Raw genomic sequence first — 19,124 nt, 5'->3', positions numbered from 1 at the left:
ATGTATATTATATATATAATATATGGTGTGTGAGTGTGTTCTACCGAATGTGTAAGAAAATGCAACTTTTAAAATTTTTTATATACTATATTTAAAGGTCTTTTCTTCTACAGCCTCATGTGACTGCCATGACAAATAGCTTACAGCCAATTTAGTGCCAGTTCTGTATAAACAAACTATAAACAATACAGTGTTACACCGATTATCAGTTTCCATCTTAACTGATCTTCAATCTTATGAAAGAAGGGTTCATAATATTGTTATATTGCATTTTACGGGTGGTTTAGTGTTTTTTCCACCTCAAGTGTGCACAGCACTGCTAGATGTGTCAAAGCTGTTATTTCAGTTAAGCTGCGTTCTTATCAAGGCCTTATCACTGAAAGTCCCTCGACACGTATTGTAACATTTAATCAAGTCTGTAGAACAAACAGGCATTGAAAGGGAAGTATAATATCTGTGAGCGTGTGAGAGTAGCCACTGCAGCAGGTGCAGTTTGTTGATTTAGTGATTCTGGCCACATGAAGGGAGAAATCCAGCGTTTGTGAAGCACGGAGGGTCCCGAGGGAAACGATGAGTCCTTCACAGGTCAAATAGACACAGAGGATAATTTATGTTAATGACAGCACACGGTGTCGAGTTTCTAATCTGCTTATGTGTCTTGAAACAGGAGCTTGAAACCTACACAAAAACAAAATAAAAACAAGAACATCAAAGTCACATTCATGCAACTGTAAGGAGACCGTGCTAACACCGCGCAACAACTCCTACCCCAGAAAGTACATCCCCAGAGGGATTACGCTGTCTGTGCCACACATCCACCAAGCCTTTGACAGCACTCGTGCTTCCACACATCCGTCACCCTGGCTGGGGCTGCTTGATGCTGCAAGTAGTGACAGCATTATCGGGAGGAGGCCTGCAGAGAGAGGGAGAGTAAGACCGAGACAGAAAAGAGCACAACCTCAGCAGGGGATTTCAAAGACCTCTCACGGCTCACAGCTGGACAGCAGCTCTGCAGTGCTGCCAGGGAAAAATGCGCTAGTAGCACACAGTAAACAGCCACCGCGTCGCACACCAAAGTGCTGCGACGTGGACGATGATGGCAGTTGAAACAATGGGCTGCCTCTGAGATCGTGTGAGTTTTGGGGGCAAATGTGTGACCTAAGTTTTGCACATAAAATCCAATTTATTAGTTTTTCCTTGTGCTTGAAAACATATGTGAATTTAAAGGTACTACTGGCTCTGCATTCCCACACCAAGAAGTTTAAAGGACTTTAAAGTTTATCAGTTGAACTTGATGTGAGCAACATCGATAGACCTAAATATGAAAAACAGCCCACAGCTGTTCGCTTTGCCTTGCTTTAGTTAAACAAGCCTAGAGACAAGCGGTAACTTTGCTAAGAAAAACTCCAGAGTAGTTTCTGGAGGTTGTTGGCTGGCCCTGGGCGAAATTGACTGCTGCACCAACAGCCTCACTGTGATTGCTTTGGTTGCTAACAGACTGCCATGATTGCCCATAGTTTGCATGGGAAACATGTGCCATTTGTCCATGGATTAATGAAATGGGGAATGTTCACCTTTCAAAGTAAATGTTGTTCCTTACTGCTGAAACCAACAGCTTTTACACTGACACTGAACATTCTCTGTTTCCTGTTTGCATCACAATTTTTCAGGTGTTTCGAGGTAGCTGCAAATAAAAGCTGACAGATCACCCAATGTTGCAGTCAACCCGAGTCAGTCTGCCCTCACCTGTGACTCTGGTTCTATTCTACAATATGTATTCTGATATAACAGAGCGTTGCCAGGTACATGTGGGATTTTGCAATTAAATTGCCATCATGCAGCAACTACTTCGCTATTTGTGGAAGAACTTCTGAATTGAACTGATCAATACAACTGCAGGAAGGTTTTTTCTCTAGCATCCGCAGCCAGTGTGAATACAGGTTTAGAGGGAACCTACTCATAGATTTTTTTTTTGTTAACAGTGTGCGCTGACCTGCTTTCTGAACCAGCCTAAGTGGTCACATGAAGAACTGCAGTTTTTTATGTTTCCATTTTGCTGCTTGATTTCTTTTTTTTCAGCGTTCTTGGCCCAAAACTCATTTACAGATTTTATCACTTGGTTCTAGAGCTAAACGTAGATGCTTGCCTCTGAGTGCCTGTAAATATGTGTAAATGTCCTCACAAACCTGTTGATGCTGTGCAAAGATAAAGTGATGTTTTGTTTGTTTGTAGTCATGACAGAGAGCTCTGAGAAAGCTCCTGTTATCAGTTAAACATTGGTGTTTAATGCTTGTTTTAGTCTATCGGATCTATGTCTTATCATATGTGGATACTAATTGCACTTGCTGTCACTGTGCTGTGCTTTTGCGTCCCACATTAGGAGAGTGCAGCTTCAGCTCTGCGGGGGTTTACGACGGCACCGTGTTCAGCCGGATATTTCAGATCCTGTACAGAAACGAGGAGATTGCGGTGAATGACTGTATGATCTTCAAAGTCCACCTGCTATTGGACGGAGAACGGGTGAGTCATGCCGGTGACATTTTCTGCACACACACAGACAAATATCCAGTTTGAAAGGGGGGGGGGGGTTGAATTGATTGCCATTTGCTCGCTTTTTTATTTATTCCATAGCAACTTGTAGCTTTACAGCATATTAAATGGCCCGTAATTAATGGATTTCATCATTCTCTGTTCCCTTCTGCACTTGTTGTTTTTATCATCTGACACAAACAATACTCCTTGTTCAGAACACACACATTCGTTCCACTTAATCACAGCAGATATTTTACACAACAGGGAATAAAAGATAAAAAACTACAGTGCTATATATTTTGCAGTCTGAACACCTGCAAAATATATAGTCTATCTGTCTATAGCAGTATAGATTTAAAGCAGGGGTGTTGGAGCCGTTCTATTTCTTTGGCCAAAGACAGCTCAATTTGCAAAGATGTACTTTCTGGAAACATTGACTTGTAAGGTTTGTCTAACAGAGCTTAAGATGTCTAAAGCATCATTGACTGTAGAATGAAAATAGGGCAGCAACCTCCTTGCGATTAGGAACAATCGATGGGCGCCCAGTGGTTGCATTAAATTGTTTTGCTGTTGGGAACCAATTGTAAGTAATTGTCAGTGCGCAACACCCTCACCTGACGATTGCACAGGCCACCTGGCAGGAGGCAACCTATCTCCAAACAGTTGCAGTCCGACTCAGACTAACTGCGGTCCCGCTCATCCAGATGAAGGCGAAGGTTTGCAAATAAAGCAGACGGATTGCCGATATGTTGCTTTCAATCGGACTCAGTCTTGTCAGTGACACGTAGGTAGGGACTCGACTCAACTTATATAAACTGTTTGCATTCTGATTATAGATTCCTGTTGAAAAGCAAGATTGCCGGGCAGCTATAGCAAATTGAAATTAAAGTGTCGTCATGCAGCAGAGGAATTTCTGAATTTCTACTTCAGATCTATGAACTGTGGCTGAAATGGAAGTAGTTGTGTATGAAGACAGCAACAGATTTGTGATTTTTGCAGACTGATCACAGTTACAGCTGCCATATTCTTAGAAGTTTGCACTGATGTTCTTGGTAAACATTTCATGTGATGGCTATAACAGGGATAAAAATGCATTTAAATAAACAAAGCTTATGAGTTAATGTAGCTCTAATCTTTGAAACTACTGGTCAGTCTGATGGCTCGCCCTTTGGTGCCGTTAGCTAATTTTCTGAGGCTACCAGTGTAGCCCGGATACTTGGATAGACGTTAAAGGAAATCCAGTTCAGAACTTCCTCTTAAATGTTTATGAACCCAGAAAATGTAATAAAGCTTATTGAAAGCTAAGTTGACCTCAGACACAGCAACTGTTTTTGCGATTGCATTGGTCATATTAAATTAACTATTAAATGGCTGCTAATTGGTTAGCTACATGCATGAACTGTTCCAGAAAGAGTTAGTGGTAAGTAACAGATTTTTTTAAATGGGCACTGATTTTATTTTGGAGTAGGTCTGAAGTGGAACTTTTCAACTTTTTGACAGCTGGCTTTCATTTTCAGGCCTAGAACTTGTCTCCAATACTTTCTTTAAGGGTCTGTGGGCACACTATAGTTTTTTTTGTTAACGGAGGCATTAGCGGTTTTTAAATGTGATGAAATGATTGACAGGAGTTTGGTTCCCTGAAAGATAACAAAAGCTATTCAGTGGAAAAGGTTAATTGCCTTTTTCAAAGGAATTCTGTGCTAATCATAATAACCACTCAACCAGTGTGAGGGTCACTGAGCTCGTAGACTCGTTCCGTGAAATTAATGTTATGTAACTGAAAGACTGTGCCTGTGCACCCAGACCGGCCATATTTAGTTCAGCTGATCAGGTGTGTAAACCTACCTGACAGTTATTGATGTTCTGTTTTACTGTGGGCGTGACCCTGAGAATCCACTCTGCCCGTTTTTGCCTGTGGGAGCCACCGGAGCTCAAATTGATCAGCAGTGACAGCGGTGACACGGGCTTGATGCTGGGACGTGGGAGTGTTAAGATGGCCTCATTTGAAGCTAATCATGCATTTGATAGCCGTAGCTCACACGCTGACAGTACTCTAAACCGTCGCTCAGCTGCTCCCTAACATGTGGTGTATACGCCTAGTTTACTGTGGAAGGATTCCTGCTTCTGCCAGAATGTGGATTTTCTGTCTCACATGACAACTAATTTTAGAAATTTTCATTAAACGTAGGTGTTGCTGTGGAGGTGTGGAGACAGAAGAGCTTAAAGGCATATCAGATTTCATCTGTAAACTCTCCCGAAGGCTCCCCGCTCATTAACCTTCCGGAGGTTATCTGCTGTTCACAGCTACAGATAGCGCAGACGAAAATAGCCTCTCATTTCCCCTGTGCACACCCGATGTATTCTTAATCAATCACACCATCAATATCAGATGGATTTATACGTTTACTGTAAGCGCTACAAAAGTGGAACTACTTCTATTAAAATTTAACAGCGCTGCACACCAATCCTCAGAAGAGTCTGTTGCATCCATTTTCGGCCCCGGCTTTGTAGTTTCCTAATATCGTTTTCTTTTTCTTTTTTCACTTTGTTGTTCAGATTTATGCCTTTATTTTCTACCGCACTTTGAACATGAAAGTAATTGATTTTTTCAGCCCACATGAAAGACATAAATGCCGGAATACAGAGAACATAAACAGTTAATCAAAAAGAACACTAAAGTGGCTAAATCAGAATTGCAAACAAGGTTGGTTACATTAGCTTCTGTGCCAAATAGCAGCAAATCCATCATGTTCTTGTTGGTACCGTGTGATGGCCGTTCCCCTTCATTAATTCCGAATTTCTCCATTCACGTGAGTGACAGTAAATAAATGAGAGTCAGATCCTTCTCCACAGAGCACAAGTGGATGCCGGATGGTTTGATGAGTGCAAAGATAATGTGAAAGCTGAGGCTACAGCTGTCACATCCACCTCTGGGAGATTTTTGAACATGTTAAATGAACCCTGTCATCTAGAAATGGCATTTATAAAAAAAATATGTTTTTGTGAAATATCAGAATCTACATACGTTGACTTTTACCAGCCTACCTGTGCTGCTTAAATCTGGATATGAACACTAGTCTAGTCTTCTGTGTGAAACACCCAACGGCCTCTTGCACTGATTTGTTGCACTTCCGTTCTGAAGTCTCAGTTTTGCATTCGCCATTGTGTCAGGATGGAAGCTGTTGGGTGTTATCAGCAGTGTTGGTCAAGTTACTTAAAAAAAGTAATTAGTTACTGATTACTTCTCCAAGAAAGTAATCCCATTACTTTACTGATATTTATTTTCAGAAGTAAATAGTTACTTTATTACTTAGTTACATGATACACAACCCAAATACATACTAAAGCAATAGACCTTTCAGCCCAATTCTATTTTTTCTGCATAATCCATCATATAAAATTGAATCAAGTGAAAAACTTGTTTTATTAGTTTTAATCTTTTAGCTTTATGCACATTGCATTAAGCAAAAATGTAATTATATGAAACAGTCTTTGACTTGAACTTTGTTTAATAATTAAACCTATTTTTTTGCATATTCCAGCATATAACATAAAATAATGTTTTAGCGGCACTAAGTCCTGTCGCTCTTATATCTATGGTCACCTGGAGGTTTGCCCCGTGCTGCAGCGGTCATGTCAGTGGGAGGATCTCTGTGAATTTCACACTCCCGTGGCAGCGTGCTAGGTGCTTGCTCAGATTTGAAGTTAAATTTTTTGCTGTAGAAAGAAGTTTTCTTCCCACGCTGAGTGTACAGCAGATGCTAATGTTTTTGTCACTTTTTACGGAATCAAGCTCAAAGTAACGTCAGTACGTCCATACTTTAAACGCTGCACAGTCGTACTCTCTCCCGCTCTCCATATTATCCATTATTGATCTACACACGTCTGATGCTGCCACGGACGTCGCACGCTTTTACGTAATTGTCATGAGACACTCTCACAAACAAAATCATGGTCTACTAACACAGTAACGCAGTGTGCTTACAGGAAAGTGACAGTAATCTAATTAGGTTTTTTTTCAATAGTAGTGCCTTACTTTACTCATTGCTTGAAAAAAGTAATCGGATTACGGTAACGCGTTACTGCCCATCTCTGGTTATCAGCTATTGCTAACTAGCTTGATTAGCAAGGTGCAGTTACAATTCTATGTGATATCAATGCTACATTTGGTTAGCAAATAAACAGGTGGAAGTAAATAAGTATAATCCAACACCGATTAAAATACACTAATGCAAAGGTACAGAGACCAAAACTCTCACAGACTCATGGGCCACTTGATGCCATGTCCAAAGCGAGTTAACCCACGTTCATTTTTATTTTACACCATAAAAAAGCATGTTTAGAAACCTGGTAAAAAGGGATCTGGCTTCTATGGAAAGTTTCCCCACCATAATAACTGTGTGGACGGACAGATTTGTGTACATCTGGACACTGTAGTTAGGGGCGTGGTCACCTTGGCAGACAGGGACCAGTTGAGGTAGCTGAACTTGACCTGTCTACATGAGTTTTTTTGGTTTGTTCTGTGATACAAAGATTATGATTATGATTATTTTGTGCCCAAGGTCTTTCAATATTTATGCATCAACAATCCTTATCGTTCCCATTTGCAGGTGGAGGAGGCCTTGAGTGAGGTGGATTTTCAGTTGAAGCTGGATCTTCATTTCACTGACAATGAGCAGCAGTAAGTTTCTGAACCACTTTGAAAATATGTGTTTGGTGTGTATTTGAGATGTGAAGTGAGCGACTTTCCCATTTGGCTGCTAGACATCACTTTAAGCACCTGATCACAAATACGATCCATGACTGCAGGGGTTTGTATGTTTGCTTGGGACAAAAGGAAGAAGAAGAAATATTTAGATTGTATCATCATTGTTGATATTGGATTATGAGTGAGCAGCTTTCCCAGTTATTTAAAACTGGTACTTGCTAAAGGCAGTTGCCCTGATATTTCCCACTCACTTAACAAAGAGATGCTCCTTTTAATGTGAAGTTTTAGGCGCTACAGGGTCACACTTTTACTATCAGCAATAAAACCACTTCTTTAGTTAATCTGCACTCTGTGGCACAGATACAAAGATTATCAGATTTTAATTTTTTATGTATTATTTAATTCTCATTTTCAGTGCTGAAAAAAGCAGGCATTGAAATTCTGCTTAGTTTTAACAGTCTACTCATAACATAAATAACAGTTATGATTCGTCATATTAAAAACTTTAACTGTAAATATTTTCATTAGTGTTTCCTGATTAATTTAATATACCAACGGAGAACAGTGTAGCATTATCTAATTACTGAGTACTTCCATCAATGATGTTGTTTAGTTATTCTGTCCTTTGCTACATGAGCCATTCTAATGGAACAGCTGCAAACATTATGGACGATGGCAAAAAAGGACGATTTTCACTTAAAGAGTTGGGTTTTGTTTTTACTCCCTCAGGTTGGCTGATATAGCGACTGTCCCCTTGATCAGTAGTCGGACCCTCAGCCTCCATTTCCACCCGCGAAGAGGCCTCCACCACCACGTCCCTGTCATGTTCGACTATTTCCACCTGTCAGTCATTTCTGTCTCCATCCACACTTCACTGGTTGCCTTACATCAGCCCCTGCTCAGGTAAAGTCTGGAAAGCTTGCAACTGTTTCGCATCCTGCAGACCCCGAATCTTCACATTACACAAATTTGTATCTGATTTGGTATGATCTCAGGAACCCAGCTATTCTTTTCACTGCACAATCTGCTAATCCGTTATCCAAACTTTGCTTGGATTCATTTTTGTTTCTTTATAAATAAGCCATTCATTTTGTAATCTATGGCTTTGAATGCTGTTTGGAGATGTGTTCAAGAAAAAAGGTCAACCATCTGCAATGAGCAGGTTTTAATTTTTTAAGTGAAAAATTTAACTGAAATGAAACCCATACAATCAAGCAGGCGAGAACGTGAGCTTGAACTGCTGGCACATCTTATAATATGATATATAATGTATCTCTTGGCGAGCTGAATGAATAATTTTCCAAACACTCATCTGATGAATTCAGCCGTCAGTGTCATAGTCGATGTTCCAACATGCATTACATAGATTACTGCAGCACTTGACTGATTGCAGCAGAACTGCTCTTATTTCTCAGTTCATGTCTTCCTTCAGAGTCACAAACACTAAATACAACACAAACATTATTCATGCTTTGCCCATGCTGTGTCATCCCTGCCCCCTCTCCAGCTTTGCCCGTACAGGAAAGGGCTCCTGGCTTGGGAAGGGCTCGCCAGAGAGCACGAACGACCCGTCCGCCATGTCTGTAGAGAACCTCGTGTTCGGCGCTGGCTACTGCAAACCTGTCATCTCTGAGGTGTGTTAACCTTTAGCGGTTCAGCTGCTTTCAAATAGAAAGTCACACAAAGTCAAAGCCTATTTTGTCTCACAAAGCTGAAAACAAATGTCTCCCTTTGAGCTGGTTGTTCTCTTCTTTTTGTGAGCAAGCAGCTAAATGCCAAGCGATGACGTAAACAGAAAGGTTTAGGACAGAGGCCGACAGATTTAGCCGGGATTTGCTTGGGCATGTCATCCAGAAGCAACGGGATTTTGAGCTGGGAAGGGAGTCGTCCTGATTTGGATTACAGATTCCAGACCTTGTCTGTCCTTCGGAATCAGTCATTTGTTGGCACTATGCAGAATCCTGTAGGTTTTAAGACCAGAGGCCAACGTGGTGATTATCACTGTGCAGCGCTGTGGTGTTTCATACTATTTGTTGAAGCCGCTTGCCCAGGCTTGTAGGCTTCCAGGCTTAGCATCTGGAATTGATAGGAACTCCCACTGGAAATGATGGTGCTGTCTCTCATGCTTCTGGCTTATTTATAGCGCACTTAATTCACAATGAAATAAATAATAATCTATCATAATTACTAATCATGATCATATATGGCCTATAGCAAATTTATTTTATTGCCTTTTATTCACCTAGGCGTATATTAGTAAAAAGCTGTATTCAATAGTAGCAGGTGATAAAAGACACACATGACTCATGTTCATTATTGTGACTCAACAACTTCTTTCTTTAGTTTTGTAATTAGCCTTGATTCTGTGAGTGTGTAGCTAGCTGTCAGTCAATAGGAGAGAATGCAGCACTTTGGTTAACAAGCCCTACAGCTCACAGATAAAAGTGAGAAATCTGCAGGCGTACGGAGACACAACCAGTATGCAGCAGGCGTGTCAAACGTATGGGAAGCGGGCCCGAAAAGGCCTCATCAGAGGGTCCAGTGTGAAAAGATATCATTAAAAATCAGAGTGGTGATTCCAGCAATTTCTTTTTTCCAAAAGACTCATAAAAAGGTTTTGTGCATTTGTCGATCCACTGTGTGGGTGCATTTGAGACACAGTGCCACTTATTTACCATCATTTCTCCTGTAAATGGAAGATTCATGTATAAAGTTACATGCACTTCTTAAAACTAGAAGAAAATGTTTTATATTTCAATATGTTACAATGCAGTGAATGCTGTGAAAGCACGGGTGAATGATAGTTTTAATCTCACATAGATTCCTGTCTAGACTAGTTTGCATAGTTTACAGATAAGGAGCCACACAGTATCTCTTTGCACTATCAAGCAACTAGCCTGTCCTCGTGACTCTTTGGACTCGGAGCAAACAGTACTGAGCAGACAAAAGGAAACAAAAAGTGTCACCTTTTTCAAGTCTTCCAAGAATTGCAGAACCCAATGCAGCGGTGTACTCCCAACACAACTCGAATCTATGATAGTTTCACTGCTGCTGTTTTCAGGTATCACCGCATATCCAAAAATTATATTTTGGGGCTGTTGCTCCTTACCGAGTTTAGCTTTCTTGTGTATATTTGGTAATTACACCAACATAAGGTACAAAGAGTTTTTCCTCAGGTTTTATAACATGCATCTCTCAGGTCTCCGTGAACGTCACGGTCTGCACAGTAAATCCTAATGAGCTCCCAGGCCCCCACGCCACCTTGCCTCTCCTCCTCCCGGTTTTTACTCCCACCCCTGGCTGGGAGCTTTAATAAGCTCAGTGTTTAGCCAAGCGGGGGGGTTCCGTTTGATCACAGTAATGAGTTGTGCTTGCAAGCGCCACGTACCACATAGCTGCAGGTGAAAGCTGCGCACAACGCTGCAGACTCTTTCACCTTTATTTATTTACAGATTTTTACCCGCGGCTACGCTTAGTTTCCAGCACTTTCCCCCTTAACATGTGTCATTTTGTCTAAATCTTGTGCTTCTGCTGTAAGATAAGACTTTTTAAAATGTGGTGTTTCTTTGTGGAATGAAACGCTACCTGCATGCTTCAGAAGTAAACGGCTCCGTAGCCATAAACAAGCAGCAAACAGAAGCAGAAATCGACATCAGGTGAACTGTGGCAGATTTTAACCATTGTTAGTGTGCAGAGAAACTGTGCTTTTAGGATAATGACTAGTTTATGGGGGGAAAAAAGCTATTTTTCGGTGCATCTCGCTTACAGACTGTTCCCCAGCGGGCCTCTATAAAGCTAAAGAGAATTATGGAAGTAAACATACAGGTGTTCCTTCCTGGTTCGGGTATACTCCACTGGAGCAATTACAGAGTGTGCACAGGTATGATGATAGGGCTGGCAACTTTACTAGCTCGAGGGAAATTACAGTATGTCCTGATACTCAGGCATCACATGCCTTTTGGAGCTCTACGCTCCACAGAGGCAGCCAAAAATCTCGGCACTGGGTGGGAAGAACTCTGATGAGTGTTTGGGGTCAGGGACCATGGATGGTTGTAGGCATACTGTGATGACTCACGTCTAAAGTGATACAGTCTTTTTGGACCACTGTCTCTTCTAGAAGACTTCAAGGCTTTGGTGATTTGTAGTTGGTTGCACAGTGCCAGCAAATGCTATTAACGGCTTTGGTGAAGCACAGCTAGAGCCCGTCTTTCATTGTTAGAGAGCCATCTGCTGGAACAAAGGCCCATATTACAGCCCAGATTTTACTGGCCGATCAGAAAGCAGAGGTTTGTACTTGAGCTACCAGATCTTGTTGTTTTTATTATTTCTCTTTTTATGTGCTGGTTCCTCGTCAAGCAGCTTTTCACCTACATTTTAGCATACACTTATTTATGTAAGAAAGAAACACTCAGTGGTAAATGGGCTGGCAGGCAGATGAGTGAGCCACAGCAGACACTGATAGGGGTTAGTTGTTTTTGTTATACTTGATGACTCGCACCCTTTACATTCTGAGTTTCAGTTTCCTTCTTTTGGATGAAGTGCAAAATAACATGGTATAAAAATAACTTTTCTACACCAGCTACCAAACTGATGGTGGTGCTTTCCTGACGCAGATGCAATTTTTTGGGCACTATTTGGGGGATGACTCATCTACTCAAAACCATATCTACCTACAGGCACAAACAAAGGACCTGTGTTTGGACGTTTGATTCTAGTTCAGTGGATATAATGTGAAGCATAGTTAAATACTATTTCATACAGATTGTTGCACCGAGTTTAAAAAGACTATTCTCCAAACAGTGCTTTGCTTCTTGGGCCAAGTTCCCACACCTGGGACCTCTGAAGGCCCTAAAGGGCTGCCATACATCCACGTGTGCCACATAAATGTCTTGATCTGCTTTTGCAGCTCACAGCTAGCTGTTTTTAAGAGGCATTTGTTTTATTGTATCAGATCTTCCAAGGAGTTATTGTGACTGCAAAAGTAAGCTTCTATTACTAAGAGGTCAGAGCAACAAACCTTCAAACCAGGCTATAGTAGAGCCTGTTAAGTTCAAGTATGTGTACATGTTTGTCATTAAAAGAGGACATTGTACTTGAGAGGTGGCTTGTGACCTACATAGTAGCTGACATTTCCTCTGTCCTTCTCCTCAGGGAAGTTTTTATGTGCCCAGTGAAAACTGCCTGCAGAGAGCTCATACGTGGCACCGGCGACTCTGTCGCCTCCTGTTGGTGGCACACAGAGGCCTGCACACGTACTACACAGCACTCATGAAGGAGATCCCACAGCTGCAGCAGATTCCTCTGGAATCAGGTGGCACATATATAGAAAGCCTTGGACCTGTTTCTTCATTAAAAGTCTAGTGAGATCTGAAAATAACATATTGGAACATTTTAATAATGCAGGAACTGTTTTTTTTTACGACAATGTAAATTATTAAAAAAATATGATTAAAACTGTAGAAAAAGTATTATTTTAATGACCTTGTCAGAAAGTAATTTAAAATCAGCCCAATAGAAATAGAGGACTAACATTAAACAGTTTACCTGTACTGAAAACTAAACTATAAGTACTGCTATTATTTGATGTACTTAGAGTACTTGTTGTGTATTCTGTAAACCTTTTTCCGACTCTCGTACAGTGACAGTATATTTCCGCTAAAACCTTAACTTCGTATATATGTAGTGGAGTACAAGCATGCTGATTGTAACCTCCAGTTTCCTGAACACAGTTTGATCACATGGTCTTAAGCAGTGAATGTAAAAGTTTCCGTATTTGCCCTTTTAGACGGGGCTTCGTGCAGCCTCTTAGCCGCTCAGTAAAACAAGCCATTTCTGTTCCCTTCACTTCAGCTTGTCTATATCTAAAACTGTGCACATATGCTTAACTTGTTTTATAAGATTTTCAAACTATATGTGTGTATGACCCCCTGTCACAGGATAACGAAAGTTAAAACTCCCCAAATATCTTTATTCCCACAGATGTGTCGCCTGTAGAAGAAACGCTAAATCAGCTGACAATAGAGCTACAGGTAAGTTCATGTCTTTGTATGATAGTAACAAACATATCTTATCTTATTGTATCTTTATAAATATTTTATTACACAAAAAGTAGGAAAAATGCAGGTTAATCTATAAGTAAAAATAATTAAACTTAACAATCAATCAAACCATTACTTGTATGTGAATTACTGACATAACGCTATTTTATTTTTAACCTCATCAACGCAGAGCACACACTGACAATAACAAAAATACTTTATTATAGAGCTCTATGTAAGAAAACATTACTTTTTTAGAGTCTAACCAACAAAGCAGCCTCTGTCACTTTTCACTTTGATATGTCACTAGTCCATAGTACCTGCTGTTTCCTGTTTGTTTCTATTCTAATACAAAAAATCACCAGCATGCTAAGAATAGATTCACATTAAAAAAGTTATTTCTTTATATTGTTATGTGCTTCTAAGGAATCAAACGTCTTAATTTTTAAAGTGATCTGGAGCAAAAGTTTTCTAGACATTCTAACTCAACATTTTTAGTCCACTCCTTCTCACTGACCATTTATTAAGTCACTCAACACTGACCTATGAACTGTCAAGCAATCAAGTACAGGATGAGCCAGTGTTCTCACCGCACATAACAGAAACTTAGCAAAGAAAGACTTTTAAATACTATCTATAGGCACTTTGTTACGAGCAGCCTGTTAAAAAAAATCACGATTTGCTTCCATGTGTTTAGATGAATCTGCAAAAAATGCCAAAGACAACTTATAAAATAGTATTTTTACGCCAGTGAGGTGATTACCAGAGAGCTATTAGTCAAAAACTTGGTGTATCTCATCATGGTGTGCAATGTGCTCTTAAAAAATTGGATGTAACTGAGCAAGTGTCGGACAAAATAAGATATAGCAGACCTAATGATATATATCACAGATGAACAGTATCTGATTTAGGAAAAAATCCGAAGACTCATCAGAAAAGGACTCTGTGGAAGGGTGGTGATAGTATAAGTAGTGGTTATAAGTTTGGGGTTCAAATCATTGAGTGGGTCATCAGAGATATACAGATACAACTGGAGTTCTGATTGGCAACAGCTTTTTTTTAGCTTGACAATGACCCCAAACACACTGCAGTAAAAACATAGACACAGTGGAACATTATCAGTCATAGACAGGCCTCTCCAGAGTCCGGACCTCAACATTGCTGAAACAGTGTAACAGTTTGCTGTGGCTATAGCTCAGGAGGTAGCGCAGGTCAGCTGCTGATTGGAAGGTTGGTGGTTCGACCCCCGGCTCGCCCAGTCGGCATGACAAATATCCTCGTGTTGTACTAACCGACTTGCTCTCCAATGCATCCATCAGAGTATGAATGATAGTTAGAAAGCTCTCATAGTGCTTGTGTGAATGGGTGTGTATGGGGTGAATGTGGCGTGTTGTATAGAGTGCTTTGAGTACTCCGGGAGAGTAGAAAAGCGCTATATAAGAACCAGTCTATTTAACAGTGTGCAGTGTTCATCTTGACCAAAAAGCATAAAGCAGCCAACATCCAAAGAAGAGTGAATCCTGGAGAACTATTCCTGAAGGCTCCTTAAAGAAATGACATGAAAGCTTGACTAAGAGAGTTCAGGCTCTCGTGATCTTTATGTTTATGTGCGGGAATCTATTCTTAGTACTTATTTCATTTTACTTCCTTTAGTTTAGCTGAAAAAAAAGAAGTGTTTTAGTTCCCTCATTTTTTTGTCCCGTCATTGTTGTTGTCCTGATGGCGTTCACCTGTTATTATTATTCTCCATGCTGTGTGCAATTAGTTGGTTTTCTACTTCAGTCTTTGTCAGCTTGTTGTGTGATCTCCGTCTCACTCCTTTCCCTCTCTGTTTGTTACTACTAAAGTGCTTTTACCCTGGTTGTTTTTCTGCATTTGGTTTTAATTTCTGTGTTTTTCTGGCATCTCAGTGTGCATTGATATGTGCCTTAATCAGAATATGTTGGGGCATTTAATAAAATCTGTTTATGAGGCCAGAGCTTTTCAGTATAATGAAGCTATTAGATGATACCAGTAAAAATGGTCGTGATTCGTGTTTAGGTGAGCAGCTGCCAACCAGTCAATCTAGGATCTGACAATTCTTCGCTGTGTAGGCAAACTGCCACTCCATACTTGGACATAAATTTCATATTAATAATCTGCCCACAGTCATTTTCATATCAGACAGATTGTAGACACTGTTTTCTTTGTAGGTATGAATATGTGAGCAGGACAATCACCCAGCCTTGGATTTGTGCATGCTTTATTCTGGGAGTTCTTTGAAATGCAACACTTTCAGCTAAATATTACAGGACTGCGTTTTTCTTTTCAGCTGCAAGAAGGCCACGAGAAGGTGGCGGAGCAGATCAGCAGGGACGTAAGCGAGCTCTGCTTCCAGCTGGCTGCTCTGTGGAGCTGCTTCCTGGAGGCCGCTGTGTTCAACCCCCACATCCTGTCCTATCTGGCCCAGGAGCACCACACGCTCAGGGTGAGAGTTCAGCTCCATCAAAGGCAGGCTTATACAATGTTCAAACGTCATCATTTGCCTCTCTGAGGTGCTGAGCCTTTATTAGGCCCTGGTGCCGATATGTTTAAATATAGTGATTGTGATCCACCCACGCTAAAATGCAAGAATACCACAGAACAATAAAACATGTTTCATAAGCATTGACATTTTATCTCTGAAAGCAGCTCCTTAAAGGCATGTTGTCACCAGTTTTCAGAAAGTAACATGATACTGAACAGTCTGTCTAAGAAGAATCAAACTAACTTTCACATTGATGAGGAAAAACATGTCAAAGTTAAGCCCAATCAAGCATCAATAACTGTTATGCACTAAAAAAGTTCGGATGATTACCTATAGAAAGCACTGTTAAATTTGTCCATCATGAAGATAGTTTGGATACAGCGCTTTCACAGGACTCAATGCGCACTCGTGAAAAATGAAGTACAGCCTTATTGCTTCCAATTTGGAGGTTAAGTAGGAGCCAAGTGCTACTGATTAAGTGATCGTCCCAAAAAGGACTGACCTCTGTAAAAGCAGGGTGACACAGTCCTCCCAGGGGTGGACATCCCAGCAAATTCATCCCAAGATTACCTCAAGCAAAGCTCAGAGATATTACAAAAATTACTTTTTAGGAAGAGCTGCCAGGAGAAAGTATCATCTCCCTAAAAAGAACATGGCAGCGACTTTGGTTGCATCTTAGCAAACCTCAAGACTTGAAAAATCCATCAATCAGATCAGACCTTCTACCTACTGTTTATCATCTTCTTCTTCTACTACTACCAATACTGGCTGCTCTCTGTTCACTGATCATCACCCACATCCTTAACCTTCAACACCTTCTTCCCAGATATCTGGCAACTCTTCCCTACCACCCAGGACCAGTTTTTGTGCTTTGCTCCTTCTTCAACTTCCAATATTTAATCCCTGTTCCTGCCTTCACTTGCTTCCTTTTCTTGACTTCCAAAGTCAACCTGCACCCTACCAACACGGTGTTGTAAAGATGAGTGGGCCAAAAATCCCCCCACAGTGATGTTAGAATCTAATAAAGTCATAGAGAAAGTGATTACTTCACATTCCCGCTAGTAAAGATGGTTCTATAAGCTCCTGAATGAGGTGTACTTAGTTTTTCACAGGAGTGCATAAAGTTCTGTAAAAAGAATATACATGTTACTGTCTCCTTAAAGTTTGGTATTGGAAATACATCTGATCCCATGACATCAATGTCTGTTTAAATACATGAAGATAATAAGATACCAGAGGCAGCCAAGTCAGTCTTTAAAAGGGGAGCTTTGTTCTCAATTCCAGTTCTGCATATTTATTCTTGGATTCTTCTAGAGTAACTGCACATGATTTAAATTTATTATTATACATCCATACTGACCCTCAGTTCATCCTCTGTCTAAATAAGCCTTATAAGCTCTCCCTCCCCTGCCCTTAAGCCTAGTTGACTTTCTCAAACAGAAGATTTGATCGCAGGTGAGTAAGGAGCATGAAAAGTCTGTGCTTAGCTTACTGACAGGGCTGGACTGGGACAAAAAAATCTGCCCGGGCATTTTGACTAGAGACAAGGTATTATAGGAAAAGCCATAAGGCCTTTGAATGGAAATAAACGCTGTTGTGACAGTGATATGCACTGTCTTGTTGGTATATGTATGATTTCTATACATGTTACATCAGGTCAAAACTTTGGTTGTAAGATTCAGATAATTATTCATTAAAAGCAAAACATTTTAAATGTTAATGCCCTACCTGGCCACCTGCCAAAACTTTGCTAGACCCGCCGCTGCACAGTTACCAGCTGTCAGCTACTTAGAAAAGGATCCTGGTGTTATTTGTCTCTCAGAAACAGTTCATAACTTCCCTTCAACTCATTCATGTCACCTAAAAGCTGTTTCTGAGGGGTGCAATGATACACAAAATTCACAGTTCGTTCGATACTTTGGTGTAACTGTTCGATATTATTTTATATTTTTTCAATACAAAAAAATGTTCATGCCTTTTTTAATTTGTCATTTATTAAAATTATAAACACATATTTTAACTCAAAAGTACAGTTGAGGCAATTGCCATGTTGTAACGAGCTTAACTTCTGTCTTGCTAGCTTGCACTGCGCTCAGTGGATCTGCACTCGACAGTGCAGCCTAGGCGGAGTAAAATGGTAAAATGGTAAATGGCCTGTATTTGTTTAGCACTTTACGAGTCCCTAAGGACCCCAAAGCGCTTTACACATCCAGTCATCCACCCATTCACACACTGGTGATGGCAGCTACATTGTAGCCACAGCCACCCTGGGGCACACTGGCGCCACCGGGCCCTCTGACCACCACCAGTAGGCAGCGGGTGAAGTGTCTTGCCCAAGGACACAACGAGCGAGACTGTCCAAGCCGGGGCTCGAACCGGCAACCTTCTGATTACAAGGCGAACTCCCAACTCTTGAGCCACGATCGCAGTCGAACACAGTTCCACTGAGCGCTCAACACAGACAGCATCGTTAGAAGAAAAGTTGATAAAATAAATTAAAAGATTTTGTATTGTTCGATACATATGCGTACCGAACCGAAAGCAGTGTATCGAACGGTTCAATACCGATACGAGTATCGTTGCACCCCTACTGTTTCTCCAATCACCTGTTCAGCTCTGATGATTCAGTAAGGACATCTCCTGGTTTCATTTTCATGTTTCCCTCTCACCACATATCCAAACCGATGTCATGACCAGCAGGTTTACAGCTGTGGCTCCAGCAAACATCAGCTGATACTAGAAATTAATATTAAAAAATTCTAACCACAGTTGATCAAGCGTAAACGTGCTGCTGTTGCTTAGCGCGACATCCGCTGGTTTCCTCTTTCTGGCACAAAGTGTGCGATAAACAAACAAAAGAGACGGGACTTGAGACAGAAAAGCCGATCAGCTGATCATTGATCAGTTTCATGATTGAAATAATAACAGGAGAGAGAGGGGAGAGAATGAGCAAACAAGAGGCAGCTGTGCAGCAAAGACACAGAATAACTCCAGCTTTGTGTCTTTTCCATTCTAGCTGAAGTTCGGGACAAACTGTGTTCCTTCTCAGCTCAATACGAAACACGTAATATTTTCCCTGAATATGAGACGATTCCGTTTTTTACGGGACGGTTGGCAACTCTACTAACTAACCTTATGAATAAAATAAAGTTCACTATCAGTAACATCATAGCACCCACCCAGCTGTATAGAAACTCCATTATGCTAGCTAGTACGCAGTATTATTATTGTAGCTGACTGTAAAAAGTCAGCACAACGAAAATAAAACTCCACCTAAACTCTGTTTATATCTGACCCAGATAGACTGCAGGTCACAACTTCTTACCTGAATTTTAGTTCA

The 19,124-nt window shown here is 40.8% G+C and overlaps 1 protein-coding gene across 6 annotated transcripts in view; it reads left to right on the top strand.

Moving 5' to 3' along the window:
* The window catches only part of fam135b (family with sequence similarity 135 member B), a 55,679-nt gene that overhangs the window by 16,534 nt on the left and 20,021 nt on the right, over window positions 1-19,124 (top strand). For all 6 annotated transcript variants that reach the window (XM_082520701.1, XM_082520702.1, XM_082520704.1 and 3 more), the window contains 7 exons: window positions 2,381-2,520; window positions 7,143-7,213; window positions 7,970-8,143; window positions 8,748-8,874; window positions 12,392-12,551; window positions 13,220-13,269; window positions 15,590-15,745. In XM_082520701.1, the coding sequence (XP_082376827.1) occupies window positions 2,381-2,520; window positions 7,143-7,213; window positions 7,970-8,143; window positions 8,748-8,874; window positions 12,392-12,551; window positions 13,220-13,269; window positions 15,590-15,745 (878 nt within the window). The remainder of the gene's footprint in view (window positions 1-2,380; window positions 2,521-7,142; window positions 7,214-7,969; window positions 8,144-8,747; window positions 8,875-12,391; window positions 12,552-13,219; window positions 13,270-15,589; window positions 15,746-19,124) is intronic.

The sequence above is a fragment of the Aulonocara stuartgranti genome (assembly GCF_965226115.1).
Source record: "Aulonocara stuartgranti genome assembly, chromosome: 22".
Lineage (NCBI taxonomy): Eukaryota > Metazoa > Chordata > Actinopteri > Cichliformes > Cichlidae > Aulonocara > Aulonocara stuartgranti.
The sequence above is the reverse complement of the archived record's forward strand: the minus strand, read 5'-3'. Positions and strand labels throughout refer to the sequence as shown.